We start from the raw sequence: 14,436 nt of genomic DNA, 5'->3' as shown, positions 1-14,436 counted from the left end.
CACCACCGTCATTTATTTCGCGGTGGTTGAACTTACGACTCTCGGTCTTAACGGCCAACTGGACAACTGGTTTGTTCGTATCTCTGAAAGTTCGTAAGTCGAATGTTCGTAAGTCGAGGAGTCCCTGTGTTGCGTCTTATAAGGAGAATACGGTACAAGTATTCTTAGGTTTTTTCGGTAAATTCACGTAGGTAAAAAACATTAAAAAGTAAAATAAAATAAAAATCACGACGTTTCGGAGGCAACACAAGCTTCCGTCTTCAGGTGGTACCGTCACAGCCACGACAACTGTATCAAGTAAATGAGAGATTGCAGAAGCTACCACTCCGTTTATAATGTTTTTTACCTACGTGACTTTACTGAAAAAACCTAAGAATTTGAATCATTGCAGTCACGAAAGCTTCAAATCTAGAATTACGGTACAAGTATTTACTTTTTGCACTGCACTCTGGCATTGGGGGATTTCTTATTGGTCACAATAACCAGGGGGGGCGGAATCCTCCCGCGCTTACCTAACCCCGCCTTATATAGGGCTCGCGCTCCGCTTTCCTCGATTGTGATTGGCCGAAGCCTCGGCTTCTGCTAACGTCATGACGTCAACACAGTCGCTTCGCGGATTGACGTCATCACGCTCGGTGAACCCCGGATTGCGTGATTACGTCACTGCGCGCCCTGTGAGTCAACGATGACGACCTGATGGCACCCTGGTCTTCCTGCGCGCGATCACGTGGTCGCTCAGCTCGGCTCGTGATTGGTGGAGCTCTCCACGCCCCCCTTCCCCCGCCCCGCTCTCGCGCTGGGTATAGAGTCAGACGAGGTACGCGGCGTCTTTAATATTTAAAGCTGTTTATTGTTAATTTTTAAATAGATTTAAAAATTTTACAGCCATGCCGAGCCTCTCGAAGACGGTGGGCAGCAAGAGGGAAGAGCGCGCCGTGGGATACATGAGCCGCTTCGCGCTGGAGCGAGACGAAAGCTCGGACGCCGGCAGCAGCCTTTCCGCTACCGAGGACGATGACGCCTCCTCGGGTAACGTGGCCAGGCGAGGTCGAGGCTTCGGCCTATGCTCGCTTCGGGGTGTGGTGGAATTCGTACGCGTTTATCGCGTGTTGTGCGAAATAAGTTCTGTATACATACATGACGATAACCCAGCGTCCATCCGCACGCACTTTTACCAATGCCTCGCGGTTCCGCGATGTAAAAAAAAAAATCGACTGTGAGCTGAATCCATCGCTCCATCTCCGCGGTGGAAGTGCTTTTGGACACGCGGTCCATGCACATCCCGCAATTACACCACAATGCCCTGTGTAAGTGTTGAAATTGAGAGAAACAGAAATAACTTTAATCGCTCAGAGAGCTACAGGCTTAGTGCGGCCTGGAAGCGTATTATTAAATAAGATACATTACAATTACTTATAAGGGAAACAACCACTAACTGATTACTAATGTAGCATAATCACAATAAAGCACATTCCAAATGATTACTAATCTAAAACTCGCATCGTAACAATAGCCTGATTACTAATCTAGTATATAATTACAATCACTCCCCCCCTTGAATCTTTGCACCTGATGAGTTAATGATGACGTCACCCTGCTGCTGCTCTATATAAGAACGGGAGACACAGGAGAGCCTCACCATTCTGGCGAATTGCCCGATGATGCTGGTTGCAATTACCAGCGAAACGTCGTACTCAAATTGTAAATGTTGTTGCTTCAACACACCGGTGGGCTAAAGCAGTGAACTATTTGTCTTTGTCAACGTGACACATTTTTACTGATTGGCCGTGTCGGGTGGTGGAGGGTTACGACACATTTATAAATAAACGCGATCTAAACCCAAAAATCGTTGATTATAATAACAACAACATGCGATAGGGAGAGGTTACAGTAAAGCCATAATGTACTGTATACTGTACACGTGTTGACCAAAACAACCAGGAATGGGCCCGATCCCGTTAGACTTCGAAAGCTGACAAGGATGAAACCCTGTGTGGTGCTTTTAATCGTGATCACAATGCATAAGAAGGTGTTGCAGTTGACTTTTTTTCGTTAATGCTGAACATTACCTACTATAATCACCCAGAAATTACTGTCCATCCCGCGCGTGACGTCACTCCACATGAGGCCCACCCTCCCGCGTGACGTCACTCCACATGAGGCCCACCCACCTCATTAATATTCATGAGGGTGGATTTTTACACCAACACAGGAAGGTCGAGCTGAATAAAAAAAATTTAACCCGTAAAAACTAAGTTTTTCACTATAATTCCTTTATATGTAAGATCACCTCTTGACATGCCCCGTATATTCCCGAGGGCACTAGCGTTGACCCGTTTTACCACTTTCAAGAACCTGGCGGCTTCAATGTAACTGCTCTATACATAGTCTCCATTGTACAGCGTGGCGGCAGGGATTTCATGCCATGTGGTTGGTCAACATTTGCGTCATCATGAAACGGGCGGCTAGAGTCCTCTCGTCCTCTGGCTTGAGATGGCTGCCACCTATGGGTCAGATTGTCTGCCACCATTAAGCAATTGGTAATTAAATATTTTTAAAAAATTCCCTAAACAGTGTAAAATTTAGGAATATTTTTTTTCAGGAAAATTAATTGTCACGCACAACGAGTCTGTGTGCAAAATGTCAGCTCGATTGGATCACGGGAAGTGGGTTAAAAAACGACCGAAAGATTTGCACGGTCGTAAGCAAGCACGCATGCACGCAAGCAAGCAAGGGAACTTAATATAAAGGATTTAAAAATTACGCAAAGTCGCTTCAAATATGATGTTTTTTTACAGAAAGTGACTGTAAAAACTAAATATACGCAGCACAGTGCTACATCCGTGCGTGACGTCACTGCAAAAGAGCCCTCCCCCCCCCCTTAATTAATATTCATGCCCGCGTGGAAATTTACACTAACGCACAAGAAGGTCGCGCACTCCACATGCTGCACCCCTCCCCAATAACCATTCGAAGGTGACGTCACTCCACATGGGGCAACCCCCCCCCCCTCATTAATAATCATGAGCTGAACAATTTTTAAACATGATGCAAACGTTACCAAAAGAACCAAGAATATTAATTCCTGCAGTCACGAAAGTTTTAAGTCAAAAATTTTCTATTGACCATTTCAGATTTACTGCAATATACACTCATCCTTGGACGGGCAAAAAAGCTAGTTCTTTATTGTTTAAATAAAACACGTTCCTTTGAAAACAAATCGAATATTTAACGATTCCATGCATTAATATTTATTCTTGTGTGTGCCGTGTGTAGAGCTTGATGAGACTGATTGTGAAAGGAGAAGGATGGAGTGTCTGGACGAGATGTCTGATTTGGAGCAACAATTTATGGACATCAGAGACCAGTATGTGTAGTCCCATACTCATGAATGACTCGTATAATCTCGTGCACTACAGGTCTAATTTTATTTTTGTGTGCACTCTAAAGTCACGCTCACTGACATTTAGAATTGCTTAATTTTTAGTGATGCAACAAGGCCGATTTGTTTTTTATACAACATTACATATTTTTGAAAAATACAGGCTTTTGTATTTGCTGCCATCTGTTAGAGGGTTATCATTTGAAACTATCCTCGTTTGTATGAACCATTTTATTGGAGGGGTTCAATCATCATTGTCAAAGTATAATAACCATTGGAGAATTTTGTCACGTGCTCCAATTATTGACTGGCATCTGCCACAGGAATGTAGAATTTCCATGACTGGCCACCAGCAGATATGAGCGGAATAATCATGGGAGAAAGTGAGCTGCTCAATTCAGTCCTGAAGAAGCTGCCAGCCACATTCAAGCGACACGCAAATAACACTGCGGTTCAACCCGTTAACATGTCGGAGAGCTATAAAATACTGAAGTTTAGAGCTTGGGGGCCACACCATTTAGGTTTTGTCTAATATTAACGTATCTTGGACTTGTTGTAGGCTTTACCGTGAGCGCCTCAACCAGGTGGACAGCAAACTGGAAGAGGTGACGGCAGAGAGGGGGCCAGAGTACATGGAGCCCCTCAATGCCCTGAGACGAAACATGGAGATCCGCACAGAGGTGGCAGGTATTCATCATCATTATAATCATCTTCATCAGCATCTTCATCACAATCAGCATCTTCATCACCATCCGCATCTTTATCGCCATCAGCATCTTCATCACCGTCCGCATCTTCATCACAATCATCATGAAATCATATTCATCATCAGCATCTTCATCACCGTCCTCATCTTCATCACAATCATCATGAAATCATCTTCATCAGCATCTTCATCACAATCAACATCTTCATGACAATCAGCATCTTCATCGCCGTCCGCATCTTCATCACCACCAGCATCTTGGACATTGTCTACCTAGAAATATTGAACTTGCAACTTAAAAGTAACATGAACAAACCATGTTAACTGAATATACATTGTTGCCTCTACGGAAGAAAATAATAGGCACCTTTACGCATAGCAATTCAGTTTGTGAGCGGCTGTATAGGTTGCATATTGATTCAGGTTGCAGTGAGTGACCACGTGGTGAATAGCCAACGATCTTTCTTAGGGAATATTTAACACTGATTGATCATGATTGTAATGGGTAGTTCATAAGTGTATACGGTATGCAGTATAAACATAAATGCTGCGTTAAGGTAAATGCCATGCCCTGAAATTGCTTTGTCATGTGTGTAGACAACTGACGTTGCGTATAACGTCGTACATGCTCATTTATTTTTAGATTACCATCGCTGAATGTTGTAATAAACAGACCACAGACCTGATAGGCAATGTTTATAAAAAAAAATGTATCGCCTTAAACTTTACATTTTAAACTTGGTTGTTTTATGACAGTTAATGTGTTCTTCTTGTGTACTGCAGTAAATTGCAATCACCGTGTCAATAATGTGTATACTCTTAGTTCTTTCGGTAAAGTCATGTAGGTAAAAAATGAAATTAAAATTAATAAAAATAAATTAATAAAATTACGACGTTTCGGAGGCAACACAAGTCTCTGTCATCAGGTGCCTCCATCCATCCAACACCTGATACAGCAAATCTGGCTGTGACGGTCCCACCTGATGACGGAGACTTGTGTTGCCTCCGAAACGTCGTGATTTTATTATTTTATTTTTATTAATTTTACTTAATTTTTTTACCTACGTGACTTTACCGAAAGAACTAAGAGTATGAATCCTAGCAGTCACGAAAGCTTCAAATCTAGAATCAATAATGTGTGTTTATGGGAAAAGGCTCCCACTCGCTTGCCCCCAGCTACAGCTTGGGCTGTCCAGACTCGTTGGTTAATTTGTCTTGTAATGCCTGAGCCAAACCAACCTCTTACAGTCACATTTTTCAACCAGATATTTGTACAAGATGCTTCACCCACTGAAGTGTTTTTCTTTTCTTTTTTCACTCAGGCGTCTACAGAGAATTGTGCCTCATTGGTGTAAAAAACAAGCATGAGTGTGAGAAGCAGGCAGCCATGCAAAACCTGCAGGTGTGTGCGTCTCTGAGTAACAGCAGTGCTGTGTTGTGTGTTTTAAGCTGATCTGCTTGTTTAAAACCTCTCGGGGGGGTGGGTGGGGGGGGTCCTTGGGTCTATTTTCTCATTGTTTGTCAAGGCAACGGAAGGATTGAGAGCTGGTTTTAGAAGTAAAAGAACACATCCAGCAGAAGCGTTACAAAATAGCATACACTGAATTAAAAGTGGAGTTTTTTTTAATTTAAGTATGAAATATTACTTTGGTATCACCATTTAGTTTGTCACGGAAATGTCCAAAATCCTTTAGTTTTTCGAAAACAAAAGTTATTTTATTTAGTCACGTGGTTGTTTGGCTCAATGTAGAACACATTGAGACGAATATTTAATTTTCGGTAACCTCTCCTGGCAGAATGAAAAGGTACTTGTGTTTGAAGCTCTGCGTGGGGATCTTGAAGAAAGAATCCGCCGTCTGGAGGAGGATCGATGCAATGCAGACATCACATCTGGTTTGCAAATCTTTAACATGAATTCACACACATTACTTTACATTGATGTGGCCCCATTCATAAAAGTTTATGAGATCAACCCCCACCCCTCTGTTTGCCTCCATCCATCCAACAGTATAAATGGGTACACCAGTTAATCGATTGGCAGGCTACGTGTGGTGTGTTAAAGTGACGTATCTCTACTTACTCTCTCAGAGGAGCTCTCTAGTGGAGGCACTTTCGTGAGTATTCTTGTGAGTAAGGGATTGTATGTCTGCAACCTTGCCTTGACCCTACCGTATGGATGATTAAACATAAATATCACGGACTATGTGTAATCAAGTAATGTAATATTGTTTGATGGAAAATACAGCCATCATCACAGCTGATTCATTTACACATGGTGTGGTTACCACGTCCATATTCAAGGGGTGGGATTAGCACGACAAGAAGATGATGTACTCTTTGTGATAGAACATACGACTTCACCTCGCATGTTAATTTTGTTTGCAGAACAATGGGGTGATGACGCGCCCTCCAAGTGGAACAAACGAAAGTCCGATGTCTTTGGTGCTGCGAAACGAAAGAAGCCCGTGACTGTCGCAAATATCCTTTGTGTTGAACGTTTGCATCATGTTTATCATATGCACGACTTACCAGCAACATTTTACGAACGTACTTTTGTGCAAAATGTTTCTATTTAGTAATATGTTTCGATTTAGGAAAGGTTTGCCTGTTACTCAGTAGCTGCTAATATGTAACTTCATATTCCCATATAAAAAACTGTTCATTTAAAATATATTATCAGTCCCCATGGTGTAAAGTACAGGCTCCAACTCTGATGTACTCTGAAGAAGGACCAGTGCCTGAAACGTCACCTATTATACTTTGTCTTGTAAGGCCACAGTGTTATTCATCCAACAGTATAAATGGGTACACCGGTTAGTCGAAAGATTGTGGAGTAAAGTGATGTTGCGCTACCATGGAAGAGTAGGCCTCTTATCCTCTTAGAGGAGCTCTAGTGTAGGAACTTTTGCGAGTACTAGTCTGAGCAGGAGAGTGCAGGACTGCAACCTTGCAATTACCCTATCTTTATAGGTAACAGTTAACTAACATGAATTAACTTTTTGTTTGAAGTAAATCAGGAGTAGGATATTTATTTTTCATAACGTTATTAAAACTCAAAACACTCATTTGTCCCCATGGTCAAACTAATAATGGGACAGAACTACATTTGTTTTATTGGCTTGAGCCAGTGTTGAGAATTCCAGTTTAGTGGAGGCCAGTCTCCATAAAAAAGTACTGTTAGCTTTCATTCACCTAAAAGGGATGATAGATTGTTTAATCAGTCCCTGTCAAGGTTTTTAATTTGAAGCATTCTCGTTGCAAGTAGGGCCTTTGATCCACAGCGCAGCACTGTCTGGTAGACTTAACACTGTACTAAATAAACCCATAATGCAATCATGACATTGTTTTCAAAAGTGCATGTGAGAAATACAAATTGTTGAAGCTCTTTCCAAATGACCACTTAAGGGTTGAAGTTAATATTGGCACCATTCGATAAAAAGGCCAAAGTTTAATTGAAACAATATCAACTAATAGATTAGTCATTTTGTGAATGAGAACTGAAATTAAATTGCAGAATATGTAGACTAAATTGCAGCAAAAATTCACGGCCATCATCGTTGACTAGATTTACTTAACAGATTTAATCATTTAAATGCAAAGTAAAATTCCACTACTTTCAGTTTCATGGTGAAAAATGCATTTCAATGAATTTTATTTAAAGACAATGGACCAGTGCAATTCACTGTTGTGCTACCAGTCTTACAATTTACATTCATAGTTTCTAAATGCAACTGAAAGTAGAGGTCACGTATTACAATAATTCATTACCGTTTTTCATAGCTACAATCAGTCTAAATATATGCCCATTTAAAAACTGGTCATAGAAAATAAACAGAAATGTCATACTAATCAGGCCCCATGGAGTTAAGAGCAGTCTCTAGCCATTATTAACTCTATCTATTTGGCCTCTGTTTATGTGCTGTCGATGAGCGTGCGTTTCATGTACAATTAAGTAGAATCTCGTCGTGAGGGTTGTTAGGTTTTGTTGAGTTGGAATCATATTCGAAAGCATGTCATAATATACATGGCTGATAATGGTAGTCGGTCCGAGCACAGAGGCGTTACAAGATTATTTTCTCAAGGCCAGCGCCACAACAAATGTTTTTGTTTCCCCTTAATCGCTTTGCACGCCCGTACATTGTCTACATGCTGAAGGAGGTGGATATACTGGAAGACTGGACTGCAATCAAAAAGGCAAGCTGTATTGCATTTTCATAAATATTGTTCACAGGAGTAGTATAGCTCACTCCCGAGTGCATCGATCTTCTAAGATACCAGCTGGCGGGGTAGTATCACATGAAAACTGATTGTCACTGTGACCGGCTCTGATGTCTGGCAGTGATTCAAATCAATGACAGTAATTTCTGCAAGGAAGTTGCAGAGTAGGTTGTTTGTAAATTGGACGTCAAATAGCCTGTGCCTCTATCTACAATAGTAAACCATTGTTTTACTTGTTTTGTAGCACACTGATTGTGTGTAAATAGCCTACACTTTTTGAAAAAAAATATTGCGTAATGGCAGGCACCGGGTCTCTTTCAATCGACCCTGATATGTCCACATTTAGTTACAAAGAATATCTTGCTGTTAAGACAATCATTCGGAGAATTGTAATTTAGAATCTACTTTTAACAAGTATAAATCAACCAATATGTCGGCACCGATCCCGAGTGCCGCTGCTGCTCTCTCCTACCCCTCGCTGGGAGACGTAAATAACACATGTCTCTTACCTTGTAGCTATACGCAACCAAAGCCCCTCTCAACCCAGTGTATTGTCAAGAGAATATAAGCTGCATGTGTTGAACATGAACAGAAGTGTATAGTTTTTTGTGCAAGACCTGACATATTTGTATATCTTGTTTCTCTCCCCACAAATAATAATAATCACTGATCTTCAGTTGCTTGTTACACATTTGCATTGACAGATGTAACAACACACACAAGGTGTGCTGCTCACAAACAGCAGGAAGGCACGACTCGCATCATGCCATGCATGACCTCCACATTGCATGTCCAATGCTCTAGGCCTTGCCCAAGCCACTTGCTCGGCAGAGCTGAACGTGTGGCCGTATTATTGTTTTACGGTTGTTGGTGATCTCGTCATTTACACGACGCGTTGGATTTGAATTTGTGTTGACAGTGCTACAACAACCACTACCCGCACTGGAGGGGCATTGGTCAAGAGAACAGGTGGAACCAAGACTGAGCAACTTTGAAGGACTTAAAGAAAGGATGTTCCTTCCCCGATTACTGGGCATGCCGGGATGCTATATTACGTTGAGTGTGTGTTTTTGACATGGGGGTGGGGGGCGAAACAATCGCGTTGATTTGTGTGCCTACCAGAAAACTAAGTGTTTGGCATGTGCTGTATTAGGAGGGCTCCCCCCCCCCCCACTCCTCTCACTGATCATAACCCATTGTATAGGCATGCGGGTTCTATTAATGGCGATATGCTGTGCATTTTGTGCCATTGTGCTGTCATTCACAAGAGCTGTGCACTGCACATGTTGGAGGGTGCAGTTGCTCACTTGTTTTCCCACGGGAGACTTTCGCTATATGAGAATCTGTTTTAATAGTGAGCTGTAAGTACGGTTGTATTTCTTTTGCCTGCCGCACACGGGTCAATATTTGTACGCGTTCATTCAATGTAGTTGCTAGTCTTTGTAAGTGTTGAAAATGGTGCTGAGTTGTGCATTTCCCAACATTTTGAAGCCCTTTAAAGACATTTCAGGGAATGGAAATTAATCCATTGCATTATGCCCTTGGAAATTTTGGTAAGGACCAACACACCAGTAGGTTTAGTAAACTAATGTCAAGTAAGGCAGAGGTTGCAGTAGAACTTTCACCTGAAACCAATTGAGGCCAACACGTGAAACTTAATGGCATAATTAACTACTTTGAATTTGGTAGGAAATTATGCTTAAATTATTGATTTTGTGATTCATGTATAGATGTGCAGTGTTTTACGTGTGTAAATAGCCATTTTGACATTGGTATATTCATTCTTGTGCAGTATAAACATTTTTATGCAATGCAGTTTTTAAAAAAAGAAGTGGTTTTTTTTCAACTATCGAGGTAATGTTGAGAATTTATTTTCACAGCTAAGTCAGCTTTGTTTAGGAATGACCTGATTGGATTATATTGAGATATATATATATATGCAGCCATTGTGAGGATTTGTGTTGCAGTTACATTTTGTTGGTGCACCGTTGAGATTTTGCATTCAAACCTGACCGACGATTATGATCCGAAGTGTCGCCGATTGATTATCTCAGCCGGTCACGAATGACAGCACGCCAAAAAAACCTCCATGACATTACATTTGAGCGTTCGTTTAAATCGGATGAATTCTTTCTCCTTAGACTCAGACATTTCATTTTACTTGGCATGCGATGAGCACTCGTTGCAAATCATTTAAAAGGTGTGCCTCTCGTGCGGATAAGAAGTAGTTCTTGAACATTTTTCAGGGCCATTCTATGAATTTAACATAGAAATATCGTCTCGTAACAATGCCAATACCGCAATTGGATTGTTACTGTGAGTAAAAAGCAAACAATTGCAAGAAACTTTTATTTAAAACTAATTAAATAGTAAAACGGGTAGAGAGCAGCCGTTTTGAAGCAAGATGAATATAATAAATAGAAAATAATTACATTTGACAAGATGAAATAGAGCTGATCTTGTTACAAAAGTTGTCACCAGTGTTGCCCTGCTCGTACAAACGATGGTGCTCATTCCTGTCCTTTGGGCCTGCGGGAAATTCCACATTTTCAATGCATGACTCAGTATCTTGGAGAACACCCACCATGGGAATGATAACGCGGTTATGTATTCTATCATAATATAAAAAGGGCGATATATTCACGAAAAAAGTCCATGGCTATGGCATTGGCTCGTGTTCATTTAAAACCGAAACAAAAGTCTTGTCAAACTGCATTGAAATCATAGCCTCATCGTCCTTTTGAATGACCCAAGTAACTAGTTTCAAACGTTTTTTTTATTTTAATTATGGGTTGTAATACTGACAAATGGATTAACCTTGAAAGTGAAAATGAGCAAAGCTATTTTTATAAATTGCGTGGCCATTTCGTGTAACCGTTTAGCAAATGTTTTTTTCCCCCTTTCCTCTTTTAAGCGGGAATAGCTTGTGACCCCGTGTGTGTGCACCATGTGTATTATCTCGTACGTAATATTAGTGTCTGTTTACAGTCGCCAGCAATGGCACGAACGTGTGCAATATGACGGGCCCGGTGAAGTGTATTTAATGTGGACTTGGTGGTGATGGTGAACTCCGTCTTGGAAAGAGAAGTCATCCGATCAAATAAGTTCGTCATGTAATCTGTTTAACTGTTTATACCATATTTGAATAATGAGATACAAGTATAGAGTGTACCGTAATACATTTCATTAGTTGGTAGACGATTTTGCTTTGAGTCACGTCAAGTATAGTTAGATTGTGAGTGTACGTCACATATAACACGATGTAACACAATTTTGTTCCTGGGTACTAATTCTTATTTTTTTTTATTGCGTGTGCCTAAAAAGTATATCAAATGGATAGTATTCCCTACTAACTTTGCTTTTGTGACCAGGACTTTATGGGAACGAAAGACACAAATTCGCCCGTTTTCTCATTGAAAATAGGTACATTTCAAAATATCACTGTCCTGGTCACAAAAGCAAAGTTTGTGGGGAATAATAGCCATGTTCTGTACTTTTGAGGCATACGCAATTAGGAAATAACACTACCCAAGAACAAAAAAAATGTTGTGTTACACAGCGTATAATTACCGCGGTAAGTTTACTAACCAATAAAGTACTGACGAAGAAATGCTGACCTCCCAAGTTGGGAGGTGGCTGATGTGTTATTGGCCACGGGAAGAGGACAAGGTTGGCTGGTGATGGCGTGAGCCCTGCAATTGCGGTGCAGAGGGAGTGGTTGCGCTGGTGCTACTTTACCAGGAGACGTTACTTATTGGCCTTTTCCATCACTCGATGAATTGCCGTGGGTTCGGGGCAGAGATCGCAAACGGGTTTTGATTCCTTACCTGTGCCCGGCCGCACCAGGGTCGCAAACGGGTACCCGTACCCGGCCGTACCCGTACCCTACCCGTACCCAGCCGGGTACAGGGTATCGGGTACCTGATTGCGACCTCTGGGATGAAGCCATGTTGCAGGCGCGGGTGGGTTGATTCTAGGAACTTGAATTGTGAGAAGAGACAAGACGTTGGGAAATGAGTGACAAACAGTTACTCACCAGTGACTCACGGCCTACCCGTACCCGGCAGCACCAGGGTCGCAAACGGGTACCCGTACCCTGCCGGGTAGCCGGGTATCGGGTAGGGTACGGGTATCGGGTACCCGGTTGCGACCTCTGGTTCGGGGTGACAATTCGTTTTGCTCACTGCCGCGCACATTTTTCTTGTATGTATCTCGGTTGTGCTTTGCAGCCCCCTGCCGCTTGTTTTCACTTCGTTGTACCCCGCTGTGCGTGCCGTTTCGACGCAGTGCTCGGATGTTCCTCTCCATGTGGCTTGGGGAGCAATTCCGGAAGCTCCCAGCCACGTGGAGCAAAAACGTCAAGACGGTCCTAATAACAACAACAGCACGCGTGCTACAAACGAAACCTGTGTGGTGTGCGTCGACTCTGTAATGCTGCAGATTTCCACCAATCGAGTCGCGTGCGTGAATTGAAGATAGTGCGTTCTTGCACACAATGGCACGGAGTGCTACAGTGGGTAGTTGAAGAACGCTTTGTTAATTGGTGAATTGTTAAGCGCAAAAGCCTCGTTATTTGTCTGGACGGAGATGGTGGTACAATGTTACGAGGCTGTTGTAATGTCATGCAGGGGAGAGGTGGTGGGCGCAACAAGTGTGTACACGTGCAGCCGTTTTGTATGGGGACCTCCCCAAGCCGCTTGGGCCGCGGGGGTTATTCGAGAAAACTTCCAACGCTGTGTCGGTGCAGGTTGGTTAACGGCAGGGCTCCTATACGCGGGATCATATGAAGGACGGTACAACAATGGGAATGTTCTGCGATGCTGCTGCGAACATGCTTTGTCGGCCATGCACGTCACTCGACGAGCACAGCTTGGCTTTCTCGGAGCTGACGAGATCCGGCGCATGCCGGGCGATTTGGTGATGTTCTCCAAATGTCGTGCGCGTAAGAGCGGTGGTTGTTCACCCCGGGGGGCACGTGGCAATGTCCCGCGGGGTTACGCGAGTTGGCTTATAAATTCGTGAAATTGTGTCGTGAGAGTCGTTGGTGAGCAATTTTGTATGACTGCCAATGTAAAATAACTATGATAAAATGTAAATCCAGATGGTTCCCTGGAACGATATGAAAGACGGTTGAACACGCAGTAGGAGGAGGCTTTCGCGACCAATATCATCCATAATAGAGGTTTTTGGGTTAAATCGCGTAAATCTATAAATGTGTCGTTAAACCCGCCACCACCCGACACAGCCAACTAGTAAAGGTTGTCACGTCAACAGAATGTGGCCAATTGGTCACTAGTACAGCACGAATTGGCACGTTCTGTTTACGTGACAACCCTTACTAGTTGGCTGTGTCGGGTGGTGGCGGGTCTAACGACAGATTTATATATTTACGCGATCTAACCCAAATACCTCTGATGGATATAAAAGACATTTCTAAGCTCATTGATCGTAACCAATGCGGTGTCCAAGAGTAAGCAGCAAGCGTGAACCAGTTACGTCGTGCATGCAGAGCTTCCGTTGAATTCGCTTTTATTCGCTTGCAGTTACTCACTATAGACGACTGGTTACAATATTGATACTCTTAGGGTTTTTTCGGTAAAGTCACGTAGGTAAAATATATATAAAAATAAAGAAATAATAGAAATAAAATAAGTTATTGATTTATTATTTTATTTCTATTATTATTTCTATAGTTTTTATTATATATTTTTTTTATTCTTTATTTTTGCCTACGTGACTTTACCGAAAAAAAACCTAAGAGTATGAATCCTTGCAGTCACGAAAGCTTCAAATCTAGAATACAATATTGATGCTTATTATTCATACAATTATTACTCAAGACCATGTTGAGTCACGGGGGGGGGGGGGGGTGGGGTGGTGGGTGCTCCTCTGTTGAAACAACATTCAACAAGGGTATGGTACAGTAACCAACAAAAGTTTGAGAGCCACGGTGTAGAAGGCGTGAGAATCGGCACTCGTGACAGGAGAGCACGATCGGTGTCAGAGTGGTCACGCCAAAATACTGGAGCCGGTGCATTAACCACTGCCCCCCCCCCCACCACCTGGTTAAGAACTGAGTTTTTATTAAAATCGTGTATCAATTGCTCGCCTGATCTCACAAGAAGTGGTT

At 42.3% G+C, this 14,436-nt stretch overlaps 1 protein-coding gene across 2 annotated transcripts; it reads left to right on the top strand.

Moving 5' to 3' along the window:
- Positions 1-776: 776 nt before the first annotated feature.
- LOC133360124 (breast cancer metastasis-suppressor 1-like protein-A) lies at positions 777-13,494 on the top strand. 2 transcript variants are annotated; one of them, XM_061578720.1, is made up of 8 exons: positions 777-1,029; positions 3,277-3,367; positions 3,942-4,069; positions 5,411-5,490; positions 5,885-5,981; positions 6,474-6,566; positions 8,218-8,282; positions 9,226-13,494. In XM_061578720.1, the coding sequence occupies exons 1-8, from the start codon at positions 888-890 to the stop codon at positions 9,289-9,291; spliced, it is 762 nt and encodes a 253-aa protein (XP_061434704.1). In that variant the 5' UTR covers positions 777-887; the 3' UTR covers positions 9,292-13,494. The 2 variants fall into 2 exon arrangements, with proteins under 2 accessions (XP_061434704.1, XP_061434697.1); XM_061578713.1 differs by having other exon boundaries at positions 3,939-4,069.
- Positions 13,495-14,436: the final 942 nt, after the last annotated feature.

Source organism: Lethenteron reissneri, chromosome 8 (assembly GCF_015708825.2).
Source record: "Lethenteron reissneri isolate LAM-NWPU_2019-01 chromosome 8, ASM1570882v1, whole genome shotgun sequence".
Classification (NCBI taxonomy): domain Eukaryota; kingdom Metazoa; phylum Chordata; class Hyperoartia; order Petromyzontiformes; family Petromyzontidae; genus Lethenteron; species Lethenteron reissneri.
Note: the sequence above shows the minus strand (reverse complement) of the source record. Positions and strands in the feature narration are given on the sequence as shown.